Source organism: Aspergillus viridinutans, assembly GCF_018404265.1.
Source record: "Aspergillus viridinutans IFM 47045 DNA, scaffold_2, whole genome shotgun sequence".
Taxonomy (NCBI): domain Eukaryota; kingdom Fungi; phylum Ascomycota; class Eurotiomycetes; order Eurotiales; family Aspergillaceae; genus Aspergillus; species Aspergillus viridinutans.
In genome coordinates this window covers 883,537-899,366 of record NW_025091218.1, presented here as the reverse complement: position 1 = coordinate 899,366, position 15,830 = coordinate 883,537, and the positions used below count along the sequence as shown (strand labels likewise).

At 50.8% G+C, this 15,830-nt stretch overlaps 3 protein-coding genes across 3 annotated transcripts; 1 reads left to right on the top strand and 2 right to left on the bottom strand.

The window, feature by feature from the left end:
• Positions 1–227: 227 nt before the first annotated feature.
• On the bottom strand, positions 228–5,046 carry Aspvir_003919 (putative Rho guanyl nucleotide exchange factor; the record flags this gene model as incomplete). The annotated part of the gene is made up of 3 exons (XM_043267157.1): positions 228–791; positions 902–2,769; positions 2,823–5,046. 3 exons carry the CDS (start codon positions 5,044–5,046, stop codon positions 228–230), a joined length of 4,656 nt encoding a protein of 1,551 aa, XP_043123092.1.
• Positions 5,047–7,001: 1,955 nt separating this feature from the next.
• On the top strand, positions 7,002–12,040 carry Aspvir_003918 (Sec7 domain-containing protein; the record flags this gene model as incomplete). Its single annotated transcript, XM_043267156.1, has 5 exons — positions 7,002–10,180; positions 10,243–10,588; positions 10,652–11,040; positions 11,101–11,650; positions 11,711–12,040. 5 exons carry the CDS (start codon positions 7,002–7,004, stop codon positions 12,038–12,040), a joined length of 4,794 nt encoding a protein of 1,597 aa, XP_043123091.1.
• Positions 12,041–12,723: 683 nt separating this feature from the next.
• Aspvir_003917 (mRNA splicing protein SYF1) lies at positions 12,724–15,550 on the bottom strand (the record flags this gene model as incomplete). The annotated part of the gene is made up of 5 exons (XM_043267155.1): positions 12,724–13,015; positions 13,075–15,086; positions 15,175–15,228; positions 15,282–15,398; positions 15,461–15,550. 5 exons carry the CDS (start codon positions 15,548–15,550, stop codon positions 12,724–12,726), a joined length of 2,565 nt encoding a protein of 854 aa, XP_043123090.1.
• Between the last annotated feature and the right edge of the window lie 280 nt (positions 15,551–15,830).

The following is a 15,830-nucleotide window of genomic DNA, read 5'->3' as shown; positions in this document are numbered from 1 at the left end:
CAAGGTTGCCTTGACGCCATGCGTAGAGAAAAGGTGATCTAAAAGAGAAAATACGAACCGAGAATGATCGCTTTCCAGTAAGATGCATGAGATCATGTCCATGGCAAAGAAATGATTTTGTGCCGAGTAGAAGAAGGAAAGATAGCTCGACGCCAAAGCCTTGGGAAGTGGCCAGCCACAGGTCACCTTGGGCCGGCATTGAAAATGTCTCGTAAATGTTCCATCGTTCATTCGCTCGCCTTTAACAAGGCCACTGCTGCTTGTTGTGCACGTAGTCCGCCAACTTCCCTTTTCAACCTAAAGTTCTCCTTCTTGAGCCTTCCAATCTCCTCCAATGCCTCGGATAATTGTGTCCGGAGGGCCTCTTCCACGCTTCCAGATCGAACATCTCGCACAATCTTTCCCAGCTCCAGATTGAAACGATCATACAGAGCCTCATTCTCCGCGCTAGCCTCCCGGTACAGCTCATCTAATTTCTTTGCTCGCTTCTCGCTAACAACAAGAGACGATTCCAGATCTCTCTCGATTGCAGCAGTGCGGCTATTCAACTCCTGCGAAAGCACTTCAAACTTCGACTCTAGATTGCCAATATGGTTGAGAAGAGCTGAATCAGCAGCTGTCGACAGAGATGGTGCGTCTAACGACCCAGGATTCTGTCCTGCATTCTTCAATTGTTGCGGTGCTGCGATGTTCAAAGCTTGCAGTTCCTCGCCAATCAAAGCCAATTCCTCTTTGAGCCCCAATTGTGCAGAATGTTGTAGCCTCTTCTCGCTTTGGAGACGATCTCGAAGCTGTAGATATGTTAGGCAAAAGTCCTCTCGGCAGATGATGACAATGAAGAAAGATCAGAGAGACAGAATGATAGTCGGCCGAACAGCAGAGGGAAGTCTGGGGACCATACCTTTTGTGGGCTCTGCATGCGCAGCTTTGGGGTTCTTTGTGAAGAGGCCAAATTTTGCAGGCGTCTGGGGTCAGATCCGTTAACCAGCGCTGGGCGCTCCTTGAGCCCAACATTTCGTGATGATGGTATGCTGAGTGTCCGCGATCTTCTCTTTTGCTCTTGAGTGGGAGAAACAGCAAGGTCGCTTTTCTTTCTTGGAGGTCGGTCCGTTCGACTCAAAGTTGGGTCAATGTTCTCTTTGCGGCTTGGGGTAACTGGACGTGTCGGTGATCGTCGGCTTGGCGATGCCAGTCGAGAAGGGGAGTTGATTTTGGCGGGCGACGTGCTTCTGTTCGTAGAATCTGTGCCGTGACTTGTCTGTGGTCTGGGCTGTGTAGTTGGGGTCGCCAATTCGGTTTCGGAACGATTGGTTGATGATACAGGAGTGGCAGGCCGCGGATCCTGGCTAGGCGATACAGCAGACGTGTCCGTGGATGCCGTCCCGGGCCTCAGATCGGATAAGGAGCTCCTTCTCCTTCTCCGAACCTTGACTACTCCGTTCGTTGAGATTCCTCGGATTGAGGATAGAGATGGGGGCTGCCCTTGAGAGCTACCTGGTCGTCGGAGGTGTTCTTGCGATGAGGCTGCACTGGGAAAGTCGCGCGAGCCTGGTCGTAACAGCAGACCAAGCCCAGCGTCCACGTCGATCGATTTGGAACGCAGCAACGAGCCTCGAGGGGTATTGGGTTCCGAGTCGCCAGAATTTTTGCTCTTGCTGAGAGTCCTCAGAATTGACGAGACCTTGCTTTCTCCTTCATTCTTGGAACCCTCTCGATGCAGGCTGAAGCCGAAACGTTTCCGGAACGAGGACGCATTCGAGCTAATAGACCCTGCGTCTCGCGCACTTGGTTTGGTTTGATCGCTGCTTAAGATCCCATCCAGCGATGCGCCGCTGGGAATGAACTCGTCGAAGAGATTGTCAAAATCGTCCACAAGTCGGTCTAAAAGAGATATGTGCTGCATGGGGTCCCCTTCGACCGTCAGAATTTCGGCGAAGGCCGCAGTCAGGGCACCTCGATCGCCGTCGTTTCCAGACGCATCGAGCAACTCGGCCAGCAACCGCACCAGAGACGCCAGCGCACGCCGGTTCTGAGGACTGATCTCCGTGAGAAATTTCCGAAAATTTTCCTCAAAGTCGCGAGGAAACATGGTATCAAATTGACTCTGAATGAGCTTCAAAGCGCCGGATTCTATCACTGAGCCCATGTGTTCCTTCCATGCATTTGCCATAAATGTTTCGAACGCGACAAATAATGTGTCAACAGGCACTTCAGCTGCAGCTTGAATCTTCCCGGGGTCTTCTAGAAGTACATTATACAACTCATTGACTGATGACCTGTCGACATTTTCCCTTGCACGCAGACTTCGTCCAACAATATTGCCGCTGCGAGACTGAAGTGCAAGGGCGTAGGCCGTAAATGTTTGTTCCAACAAACTGAACGGACTATCTGGTCCCTTGGAAGGAGCTGTCCCAACCACGGAGATTTTGATGGGGGTTTCTTCCTTTCCAGGGAAGATCGAGGGTAGCGTATTGGATCGAGTGAGATTGGCTCTTGGAGGTGGCATTTTCGGGAATTCACCAAGCAGAGTTGCAGAACTGGGGCCTTTCGAGCCTGTAGTGCTACTGTCCCTGGCGTCTTTCGACTGGCCCCCACCTAGGAGACTCGAGAGGAGTTTGGTAGGCGAAGGAGGACGAAATCCGCGAGGCGCCTTGAATTGAGTGATGAGATGCCCAGCCAGGTAGCGAAGTATATCAAAATTTGAATGAATCACTGATTCCGTCATCGTCCGATTTCGAGGACCATGCAGAGGCAGAAGGACATTCAGGACTGTACTCCGTCAGCGCTACAGGCCATCAGTTCATAAGAGGACGAGAACTTACGGCGTTTGGAAAGCACAGGAACAAAGCTATCCACTGTAACAATATCCGAGGAGGCAACCCCGACAATGCAGTCTACATCGACACGATATTGGTCCTCACTTGCAGAGGAAACCGAGATGACCACCTCCAAATCTGAAGTGTTCAATGCCTTACTGGAAATCGCCCTCGGAGTGTCAAAGACAATCCGAATCTTGGACAGGCCACTCCGAGCCAAGACATTATCCTTTTCCTCTTCGAGCACACAAGCCAGAATGCCTATATTCCCGACGGTCCCCGTGGGGCTCCTCAGGGTCCATTTACCGTTCTCCCGCTCGCTCTCAGAAAACCGGCCTTCAATCTTCGCCTTCACCACTTCTTCGATAAGCCGGCTCGCCCGCCCCTCATACATCCCAGTTAATTCCAAAGCGAACAGATCCACTGTGGTATTCTGATTTGGTCTTGCTTTGGCCGATGTAGGCGCGAGGAAAAGTATTCTCCCGCACGTAGACTGCATTGAGCGTACGGTTTGCAGGTCGTATACCTGCGCAACCTTGACCTCACCTGAGCTCTGCAGGGCAGAGGGGCCACTGGGTCCTGATGCGGCTCCGTCGAGATCTGCAAGTAAGCCGCGCGCAGTTGTTCTGCTTCCTAGAGCTTTCGCTAAGAGAACCAGGCAGTTCTTATAGATCAACATGATCCCCGGATTTTGGTTTGGAGATGAAGGATCGATATGGTATGGAGGCGATAGCTCGTTGAAGTCGACGGCTGTGATCAAGCGGCCGGCCGGCAGTATTGTTGCCGGCCAACCATCCACCAGCTCTTTCAATCGTCGGAAGCTCTGGTCGTGATTTGTGGACGAGGGATCGTCAAGTGAGCAGATATCCTTGATAATATCTCGAGCCTTCAGGAGGGGCCTGACGGCGGGATGGATCAGGGGAAGACTGCTGGTCATGGTGTCAATCAGAAGGCTGTAACGAGGCAGGCGCTGAACAGGCTCCATCAGCAACGAACGTAACCGTTGCTCTCCAGTCTCAACAACTCTCTTGGAAAAGCTCGAGTTCTTATCCCTCATAAATGAGTTGAGTGTCTGTGTAAAGCCTGTGTGAGCTCGCATATAGTCCGCGTAGGGTTGTGAGAACTGCGGAAACCATTCGAGAAGCGCATTCGCAAATGCGACAGCACCAATCGGGTCCTTTCCTTCCCTTGACGACGTTCTATGCGACATGGACGACGGAAGCTCGGTGTCGTCTCCAATATCGGCTATCGCATCCCTTTCTGTTTCCTCCAGGACATTGCGAATGACTTCCAAAAACCCCAGATTGACGTCGAGTATCTCATTGAGACAGGGAGGGAAAAGTGCGGCCAGAGAGGCTTCGTCGGGACTGGTGCTGGACGCTCCTCTGCCTTGGGCCTTCAATCGGAATTCTTCGGCTATCTCGCGCACAAGATTGTACAACTTGCTCACATATCGCTCTTCCGTGTCGACAAGCTCGCACATAGTCAGACGGAGAGACTCCTTCTGACTTCTGGTGAAGAGCCTAGATTTGCTGAGATTGGTCGGTTGGGAGGGCGCTCGTTTCAGTCTTGATGTCGGTAGGAACATCGGCGCTCCGAGAGCTCGGATGAGAGCCGAATATTGGCCATATTGTAGATCATGGTTGTCCTCTATCTCCAAAGCTTCGTCAATACCGTCATCCTCCGGCCTGTGAGGGGGCTGTATTGTTCCCGCAGGGAACACTACATCAATATCCACCCACGGAACCTTGCGCTCCTGAAAAGCACCGCGAATGTCGCGTATAAGGTCGGACGATTGTTCCACTTTGGTCATCCGATTCGCAAGATCCGCCGCATGCATTTCGTCAAACAACTTGGGAATCTTTCCACCAGGCCTCCCCGCACGAGCCATTGTTTCCAAGCACTCCTTGGCCGGTTCGGACAACTCGGCAAAATATTTCAACATGCTGACAGCAAGACCGCGACAAACCTCGTCGCCTTGTCTCTCGCGGGGTAGGTGGTTGACGGCCGCATATAACGGAGCAGCGGGGGAGACGGTGATCCGAGGATAGCTCTGAAAACCAGCGGGGGTCAAGATATGCGCCTGAATGCGCGAACTGCTCACGGTGGCATTTGCGGTTGTAACGGGACCGTAGAAGACGAAGATCAAAGACAGAGAGGGATCGGAGGCCTGGTAGAGGGTGAGCTGCTCCAAAGGCAGGTCCGACAGGGCGCTCGACACGGTCGCCATAGCGGGCAATTTCGAGGAAGGAGCAATTGGCGCGCAACGAGTGAAACAAATAAGGAAAGAGCTGGAACGACCAAAGAAGGAGAGATCTATCGAAAAAAGAAAGTATTAAGAATGATTAAGTAAAAAAGAGATAATGAAAGACAATATGTCAAGAAAGAGTGACAATAACAACAACAGTTACACGGGGTACTGTGATGCGACCAAATTAAAGGCGGGAGGATATTACTATGCTCAAACGACACAAGGAAAGAAACGAAAGTAAAAAGAATAAGTAAATGAACGAATGATCGTCCTCAAATGATCCAACGAGGAGACCAAGAAGGAATCCCCTCCATGAGAAGAAAGGTCAAGAGAAGGTGGAGGAGTGGAGGGAGAGAGGAGAGGAGAGGAGAAGAGGAGGGAGGAGGGTGGGGAAGTAAATCGCTAACTGGCAATGGATTCCCCCGACGGCGCAAACTTTCTTTAGAAGAAGAATTAAGAAGGATCAGATGATAATAATAATAGCAATAATGATAATAATAATAATGGTGATGCTGATGGGTGGAGTTATCTAACAAAACAAGAAGAAAAAGTGGTCAAGACAAGCGATGAGTTGTTGACTTGGATTTGGTTGGACGATTGAATGCAGGCACTGCAGATGGATGAATGTGGCTTGTCCGAGAGCGATGATCAACTGAGATGCGATAGTTGACTCAGTCTGATGCTGAAGTCCATTAGGGTGATATCAGCCTGCAAGTAGATCGTTCAAAAGAAGAAGATGACGATGATGATTTACAGGTTGTAAAGACGGTAGTGAGGGGAAAAGAGGGGAATTAATGTGTAAGGAGATTCATGAGATCAGATCTATGGGACGTACTTGATTGAGTAACAAACTAACATATGTTATCTGGCACAATCAGCTATTCTAAGCGCGCGGGAGGCTGGCCAGTTATGCTGGTAGCTATCTATACCTACATCTGATATAAGCACCCATCTACTCGCTTACTTTCTGAATACATGCTTTGCAGCTGATGACACGTGAGGTTGTCCACAAGCACCTGCCAGTCAGTAAGTAAACAATTCTCCTAGACTGTCAGCTCTGATCCTCCTATGACTGACTGTATATCAGTGTCTGCAAGGGAATCTGAAACTGATCCAAAAACAATGGTATCAATCGATAAGTAGTAACCTAAAAGTAGACTGCAAGTGGAGAACTGACGCCCCATCGGGGAGAATATTTCCAAGGTACGGACTACGGAGTAACCTGACTCCTTCCAGCTCCTTACCAGGTTATCGTCTTTTGAGGCTCAAACATCTTCAACGGTAGTACTGCAGATCGATCTAAAAGATCCCTCCAGACTATGGAGTATCTATGTAACAGAGGAGAGAGATCTTTTGTTTCATCTCTCGTCAATCTTCTAGATAGTTCGGCTCTATGTAAGGATGATTTATTTGATCAGGGATGCACATGCAGAGTTCCCACTTACCATGAGACAGACCCCTTAAAAGGTTTCCCTGACAGTTGGGCCAGCATCAGCAACATCAGATCCATCACTTTGACCTCCTTGCATTTATTATTGAGGTCATTGACTGATCAAGCTACTGAGAAAGACTTCTGAGACCTACCTGGGAACTGATCAGCCTCATGGATAACTGCCCTGGTATTGCTGGTAACTAGCGGTAAAATACATTCGTTACCGTATCTAAGGTACCTAGGTATCTTACGGGTTCTTCCTCATGTATCGTTACATACCGTAACAGTCATACTCACTGCAACTTGCTCTAATCCCTAAACCCGATTTGGTAAGCTATCCAAAGGCTGGAGAAGAACAGCTGTTGCGTTCCTCTTCGACTCCGACGCTACTTGTGCTGCTCTAATCCCCCACCTCTGTCTTATTTCAGAGTGACAGGCTATGGTATGAGATTGCTCTGTGATTGAGCAACCTCCCTAGAGCTCCTTCCTCCCCTTCTCCGTCATGTCAACGTCCTCCCTGTCCATCGCTGTTGATCCAGTGGCTCTGGTGACAACAGAATGCATCACCGTCACCTCGTCCATGCGCAAACATGCCCGCTGGGCTCATTCATCAGTTGCCGCCATTCTCGGAGGAAATGCTTCCTCCCGGGTCTATGAGAAAGATACATCTGCCCCTCCGAGCCCCCGCAATGGCGCGGCCTCTCCCCGTCCTCGTTCGAGACTGTCTGTCATGGATGACGATCATGCTTTGGCCAATCGATGGGGCCTGAGGGGCAAGAAAGGCAAGAGCATGCAAGATAACCCTCTGATCTCCGCGTTCACACGGTTACGGAGCGACCTAAAGGACTGCAAAGACATTCGGACCTTCGATACACCGGCACTCCTGCACCCCTTCCTGCAAGTCATCCGGTCGTCCTCAACCTCGGCCTCGATCACCTCCCTCGCCCTGATCGCTATCACCAAGTTCTTCGCTTATAACATCATTAACCGCGACTCCCCTAGGATTTCCATGGCCATGCAGCTTTTGTCGGCCGCCATAACCCACTGTCGTTTCGAGGCCAGTGACTCCGCTGCGGATGAGATTGTTCTGTTGAGGATCCTCAAACTGATGGAGGGAATGCTATCCCGACCGGAGGGAGAGCTGCTTGGCGATGAAAGTGTCTGTGAAATGATGGAAACTGGTCTTAGCATGTGCTGTCAAGTGCGTCTCTCGGAAGTGCTGCGGCGTTCCGCGGAAATGGCCATGGTCAATATGTGCCAAGTGATCTTTTCACGGTTGTCGCAGCTGGACGTCACGGAGTCGGTCGATTCGGGCTCTTTGACCGCAGCCGGGAACAATGCCGAACAGACGGGCCTTAAGATGGATCCATCTGTTGATGGGAACACCGTAACCTCCCAACATGCTTCCGCCATGGGCTCTGACACCGCGGGACCGGAACGAGAGCGCGCCGGCGGGGATGAGCCGTCCGATCAAGCTGCCAGTGGGAATGCTGTCGCCGCTCCTCCGGACCCAGAAGACGATCTCGGGAAGGAGGTCGAGCCGTATTCCTTGCCTTCTATCCGGGAATTATTCCGTGTCCTCATCGACCTGCTCGATCCACATAACCGACAACATACCGATCCCATGAGGGTAATGGCATTGCGGATCATAGATGTGGCTCTGGAAGTCGCAGGCCCTTCCATTGCCAAACATCCTAGCTTGGCCGCACTGGCGAAAGACGATCTTTGCCGGCACCTGTTCCAGTTGGTTCGCTCGGAAAATTTGGCCATTCTCAGTGGGTCGCTCAGGGTTGCTGGCACTCTCCTTTTAACCTGCCGGTCCGTCCTCAAGCTACAGCAGGAGTTGTACTTGTCCTACCTGGTTGCTTGTCTTCATCCTCGCGTAGAGATCCCGAGAGAACCTGGCATCGATCCGGCCCTATATGATGGGGTGCCGCAAGCACCCAAGCTGGTGAAACCTCCTCCTTCACAGTCCAGCAGCGGCAGGTCCACGCCCGTACCCGTCAAGGATAGACAGAAACTAGGTCTGGAAGGTGGCTCGAGGAGACCAGAGACTCGGGAAGCCATGGTTGAGAGCATCGGCGTGCTGGCACGTATTCCCAGTTTCATGGTGGAGCTTTTCGTCAACTATGATTGCGAAGTAGATCGGGCAGACCTCTGTGAGGACATGGTTGGACTACTTTCTCGCAATGCCTTCCCCGATTCAGCGACGTGGAGCACAACCAATGTGCCCCCATTGTGTCTGGATGCACTGTTGGGGTACGTTCAATTCATATACGATCGTCTCGAAGACGAGCCGCGATACGAGGGCTTTCCCTCCAAGGAGATGCTCAAAAGCCAACGCAAAAGGAAGAGGATCATCATACAGGGCGCCCAAAAGTTCAATGAAAATCCAAAGGCGGGAATTGCATATCTTGCAGCTCATGGTATCATTGAAAACCCGGAGGATCCCGTTCTGGTTGCGCGATTCCTGAAGGGAACGACTCGGATATCGAAGAAGGTTCTTGGAGAGTTCATATCTAAAAAATCCAATGAAGCAATCCTTGACGCATTCGTCGATCTGTTTGACTTCTCCGGCAAGACTGTCGTCGATGCGCTGAGAGACCTCCTCGGTGCTTTCCGTCTTCCTGGAGAATCTGCTCTCATTGAACGGATTGTGACCACATTTTCTGACAAATTCGTCCAGAAAGCCCATCCAGAGGGCGTTGCAGACAGGGATGCACTCTTCGTGTTGACATACGGCATTATTATGCTTAACACAGATGCTTACAATCCTAATATCAGGCCCCAGAATCGCATGACTTGCACTGGTTTTGCAAGGAATCTGCGCGGAGTCAATGCGGGAGAAGACTTTGCTCCCGAATTCCTTCAAGAGATCTACGACTCAATCAAACAAAACGAGATCATTCTACCCGATGAGCATGAGAATAAACACGCTTTTGATTATGCATGGCGCGAGCTTCTTCTCAAATCTTCGTCTGCCGGAGAACTGGTAGTTGGGGAGACCAACATTTACGATTCGGAGATGTTTGAAGCAACTTGGAAACCAGTCATGGCAACGCTTTCGTACGTCTTCATGTCCGCCTCAGACGATGCAGTTTACTCTCGAGTCGTGATGGGCTTCGATCAATGCGCACAGATTGCTGCGCGTTACGGTATCAACGAGGCATTCGACCGCACCATCTTCAGTCTCGCGTCCATTAGCACTCTTGCCACCGAGAAGCCGCCAAGCACTGCCCTTAACACAGAGGTCCAAGCTGGGCAGAAGACCGTGATGGTCAGCGAGCTTGCCGTCAAGTTCGGGCGAGACTTCAGAGCCCAGCTAGCCACGGTTGTTCTTTTCCGGGTTCTGGCAGGAAACGAGTCTGCTGTTCGGCAAAGCTGGAAATATGTTTTCCAAATCATCAGCAACCTCTTCATCAACTCGCTCATTCCTTCATTTGAGAGTGATATGATTGCTGAACTCGGGATCCCTTCGATCCCACTGCAACCCCCATCACAGGTTGTAGACCGCGATGCGCGCGGTAGCGAGACAGGACTCTTGTCGGCTTTCACGTCTTATCTCTCCAGCTATGCAGCCGATGATCCCCCAGAACCATCAGATGAGGAGCTGGACAATACGCTTTGCACGGTTGACTGCGTGGCCGCATGCGCAATCAATGATGTTCTGCTCAACATTAAGTAAGTGCATTACCCTTTGTCTGCCCAGCTCATGTGCGATACCAACAATAGCATTGACATAGATCCCTTCCCCTCTCATCCATCACTCTCGTCGTAGAGTCATTAATGGCTGAGCTGCCTGAAGAGAGTGCTCCAGCGGTCATTGTTGTCAAACCTGAACGACCCATTTCTTCCCCGAGATCGCCAAATGGCAGAGCCGTTGCACAGAAATCAAACTATGACCCCAAGATGATGTATTATTTGGAATTGGCAACGGTTTTTACCCTTCGTGACCAAGGAACCATCGAGTCCCTTGGTGAACGGCTGGCTACCGTGTTGCAGGCCTTTATCAGAGATGCAACGAATCTACACTCGCTGGCCCTATCCCGGATTGTCTCCTATCTGTTCAATTTATTGCGACTGAGCCATGTACGCATACCCTACCCTATCTGTCCTAGACAATATATGTCCGGCCTGACTAACATTTTCCAGGACCAATCCTTCATGCGTGTGCCTGTCATTCTCCACGGCATATCCAGCTTCGAACAGGATGTTTTGGAAAGCGTTGCTGTCCCCACAATCAAAGGTCTAGCCCGGTGCATCTCAGAACCAGGTCTCTTGAGAAACGAGCTCACTGTCTCCCCCGACTTCTGGTCCATTCTGCAGAGACTGCACCAACACACGGAGGCGGCCCCCTTAGTTTTCGAGCTCCTTGGCACAATCATTGATTCTGTGCCTCCTATAGTGACCGCAGATAACTATGAGTCTGCTGTCGGTCTTGCGAATGATTTCATAAGCGCTGGTAGGGTGGGTTACATCGAAGAACGACAGAGGGATGCGGCATCTCGGCGCTCTAAGGGTGTCAAGCCATCAAAGCCAAGGTTCGTCTATTTTCCCCGAATGAAACGATGCCTCACCTAGTAGCTAAGCAAAGCTCGTAGTGAGAACGAGGTTGTTGCTCGTGGTGTCAAAGCCGTTGGTCTCATCTATCACCTGACAAATCGGGTTCCGACCCTCATTAAGCAGTCTCATCTTGAGGAGCGTGAAGGTACGTATGAAGCGTGTCTAGGCGGAGCAGAACAGGCCGTTAACTTTGATAATCTCGTAGCTTGGTCAGCCTACTGGTCACCCGTTTTCCAGTCTCTGAGCGCACAGTGCATTAACCCTTGCCGGGATATCCGGCATCATGCGGTTTCCACTTTGCAAAGATGCCTTCTCTCTGTTCACATTGATTCGACCGATGACAAGGAATGGACCGCTATCTTTGACCAGGTCCTCTTCCCACTTATTCTCTTGTTACTGAAACCCGAGGTCTACCATTCCGATCCACTTGGTATGAGTGAAACTCGCGTTCAAGCAGCAACACTGGTTTGCAAAATCTTCCTACGCTATCTTGATCAGCTTCCGAACCGGGAAGGCATGCTGGACCTCTGGCTGAAGATTCTGGATATCCTTGACCGTATGATGAACAGCGGTCAGGGAGATAGCTTGGTACGTGGAGTTGCATTCCCTGAGCTATCAAGAAATGGATACACTAACTATCTTCTACAGGCGGAGGCTATTCCCGAAAGTATCAAAAACATTCTTCTAGTCATGGCGGATGGCGGACACTTGGTACCGCCGTCCCAAGATCCCAGCAAGGAACCAATCTGGACGGAAACCAAGAAACGCCTGGAGCGATTCCTCCCAGACTTGTTCAAGGAGATTTTCCCCGAAGACTTGAACGAAAAGCCTGCTGCAGTCTCCGCGATCTCGTCTCCTATCTCTCCTTCCGGCGACGACGCCAACGCCACCGATGCAAACGTTGGAGAGTCTCAGCCAATGCCTGGTCAGTCAGAAGGTGAAGGCGAAGCCATAGAGCCTGAAACCAAGACCGACTAACCGCGGGAACGTCTCGTCAATCGACTCTATTCTCCTTTTACCACTTCGAGCATTTATAGCGTGGGTAGCTACTTCATCGTCTTCCTCTTGTATACATGTAAATATAACGATCATTCGACCAACAATGTCCCGGGAATGGTGGAACAGTCCTACCTAGAATTCATTGGCTTCTGCTCCTCCCTACGAAGTCCCTCTTCGATAGACATAATCTGCGTCCTGTCTCTAGGCACAAGCACGAGGTCACTTATTTAAACTACACGAACGAATGGGTCCTTGTAGCAGAATCGACCCGCAAGACTTGAGATGTGGATTGAAACAGAATGACCATCTATACGCACAAAAGGAAAAGTAAAGTCGCCATCTAGAAGCGTTATCGCGCCCCATGTGGGTGGAAAACAAGAACAAAGGAAACTAGGTAGTATGACAAAAACATACGCGGCTGGTTCAGATCCAGTGTCCACAAATATTTCGACAGAAAGACAGAACAACGACAGCGGGATATCGCGATGAGAAAGTCGCTACTAGAAATGAGCGAGGGACATTCATATACGTAGGTAAGTATGCGACTTGTAGCGCGGAATGAATTTCTAAGGAGAAAGGTGCGCGCAACCTTTGCAAGATAGGGATGTCGAATGCCGGCGGCGGGAGACAGAGACATGAAATAAATGTGAAACGAAAAGAGACTATTCGGCATCCATATCATCGTCAAGATCAATAGCGTCTGGGTTGACGGGCGCAGAGGGTTGCGGCTGCTGCTGACCCGGCGGAGGCGGACGATTGCCGCCCTCGGGTCCGGTGCTGGCGGCGACAAAGCCCACGGGGGCGCGGGCTTGCCGTTCCAGAGCTGCCATGGCGTCCGCGCGCTCCTTGGAGCCATCTATGTCTGCTTCCTCACCTTCCCTCTCCTTGCCGCCTTCCTGGGCGCGTTGCTGGCTGCGGGCGATTGCTTGGGAAGCAATGAAGTTGACATCGGTGCTGTTCCAATAAAGATTAGCACATTTTCAAATTTCATGAGTTGGCCAGGGTCCACATACTTGTACTGCGCCTGAACACTTCTCTTGATACGAAGCATCTCCTTGAAGGTATCTTCATTTCCGTGTTGGACCTCGAACGCCTCCCATTTTTGCCAGAAGACGGCGTTGGTACGGGGGTCGCAGAACTGAGAAGCATGGCCGTAGATCGCACGTGCGCGATCGATTTCGCCAAGTCTTCTTTCCATCTCTGCGAACTTGAGGCACATCTCTTTGGCTTCCTGGTCTGGTAAGGCCGCAATGGCGCGTTCATAGATAGGCCTCGTGGATGTCAAACCAAAGTTGGAGGCAGACTTGGTGATGTAGAACTCGAACATTTCAAATCTATCCTCGTCGGAAACTGCCCGAGTTGCACGCTCATAGATTCTCATTGCGTGTCGGGCCAGACCGCGTTCTTCTTCAAGGTTGCCGTACATCAGATACAATGGCTTTGCGAACTTCGGCGGACATCCGTCGAGAGCCTGTTCAAAGAGGTCCCTCAATCTTTCAATGCCAATCTTCCGATCCACCGCCTTGGTGAGATAAAGGTTCCAGAGCTCGAAAGCGACCGGATAGCTGAAGAGATCCAGGCCTCTTTCGTAGACTTTGAAGGAATCCTCAAAGTATTTATGCTCTTCCAATAGGTTGGCATAGTTGACTACAGTCTGCGGTGTTGCGATGCGCAGTTCAAAAATCCTCTCATATACCTTCCTCGTCTCTTCCAAGGTTGCAACACTCTCGACCAGATCCACATAGAAACTCCAAAGCTTCCAACTCTTATGAACACGCTGCTGAGGCGAGAGAGTCTCGTCGAAATAGTCCACTGTAGACTTCTTCGGTGCCTGCGTAGCCTTGGCCATGATGTCGACGGCCTTATCGAAATTCTCACTTCGGAGTTCCATCTCAGCCCATTCGCACCATGTCTCCGCTAATTCGGCGACAGATTTGAACGGAACCTTGACAGCCTTGTCGAAAATGACTCGAGCAGTGTCCAAATCTCCACCACTCTCGTAGAACTTGGCGTAGTTGACCCAGAGTTCAGAAAACTTTCCATGAGCTTTCTTCGGGTTGATTGCAGCGATGGCGGCGGTGTATGTGTTGACGATTTCTTCTCTGTTGTCACCCCACAGAGCCACCCTCTTCTCCCATTCAATGACATTGTTGGGATTTTGCCTTAGCAAGACATCGTTGACAAGGAACGGCCGGCGATCCATAAGTTGTTCAAATCTCAGCATTCGTAGATCAAGGTCAAAATCAGCCTCTTCGTCAACATTTCCTTTATCAGCCCGGACCGCTGCGGCCTCCATCAAGCTTCCGATGATCGATTCTTCAAATTCAACATAGGAGTCGAATATCAGGGTGAAGTCGCGGACGGTCATGACGGTGGTAATACCTTCTTCGAACACATCGCGTGCTTTCTCGAAATTACCCTTCGTGATCCAATAAGTCGCCAACCCAGCCCAGAGCTTCCCTCTCTGGTCCGCAAACCGATCAATCCCGCTCCGAAGGATGGCGTCAACGTCGATGCCGACTTGCGGGCCGGTCTGAATCTGCTTCGCCTTAGAGACGAGCAGGTCTACCATCTCAGTCCAAAGCTGAAAGTTGCTCTTTCCTCTCTTCGACTGAAATCTCGGGTTGTCGAGGATTTCCATGTAGCGCTTGACAGCTTCGGTATATTGACCCAGTTCAACGAGCAGCTCGATATATTCTTCAGCATTTTCCGGGTGAATTTGCATATAACGAGCCCATATCTTCACAGCTGTTTGTCCAGATGCTGAGCGCGCAAAGGCTTTGTATAATTTCCAGACCCGGTTGTGCTGGGTGATCGGTAGAGCACGAAGCGCGCGGTCGAATGTCCTCCGAGTCTGTGTTACCAATGGTTGTTGTAGCAAGAAAGAGAGATACATCTCCCAAATTTTGGGCATTTTATTCAGCAGTATGAGGGCTCGTTCGAAGAGCGTGTTCACCTTCTGATATTCACCACGGTATTTTGTCGCATTACGACCCCGAAGGTGGTTTATTCGAAACTCCAGATACTTTAAACAGTCAGCAAAATCATTCGCTGCTATTTTTCAGAAATTTATGTGAAGAAAGCGACCAGAAAAAAAGACGGGTTTCACATACCATTTTCCAAAGTTTGTATGATCTGGGAAGCTGTTTGCAGGCACGCTCCATAACCTAAAACAATCTATTAGCATGCAATCGCGGAGTAAATGGGGGAGAAATCCTACAAAGGCCTGCTCGTAGAGGGTCCCATTCTGCTGTTTGTACTCAATGTAGGCAAGCCATGGTTTGATGCTGCCAGGAGCCCGAAGAAGATCCTGTTCATAGACAGTGTCCTGATCGGCCTACGCGCAAGTACAGTGTCAGCATCCATGATTGCAATGCTCAATTCAAGCTTAGCGCTTACAATCAGGTAGAGGTCTGGCCCTGAGGCAGACGTTCGGTCCATCTGTGCGTGTTGCCGGTTAGATCTCGGGGGCAGGAGTGTCCCTGGCATTTCGCCACTCGTTCGAGCGGGACCAGCTCGCACGGTCAACACAGGGTCAGAAAAATGGAGAGTCGCATGAACTGGAGAGCTTCTTGTGCTCCTTGTCGCGTTGAGCAGCAAAGATCAAGCGCCGCAGAACGTGAAGTTGGACGGGAGCACGTGATCTTCTGTCATGCCGCAGCCAGGCGGGCAGAGGTGGCCCAAGCTTCTTCCTCTATCGCGCTGCGTATCATCGTGCCAATGAGAGGCCCAAGCAATGCGCTCTGCTCTTCCGTGTAGTAACATCGTG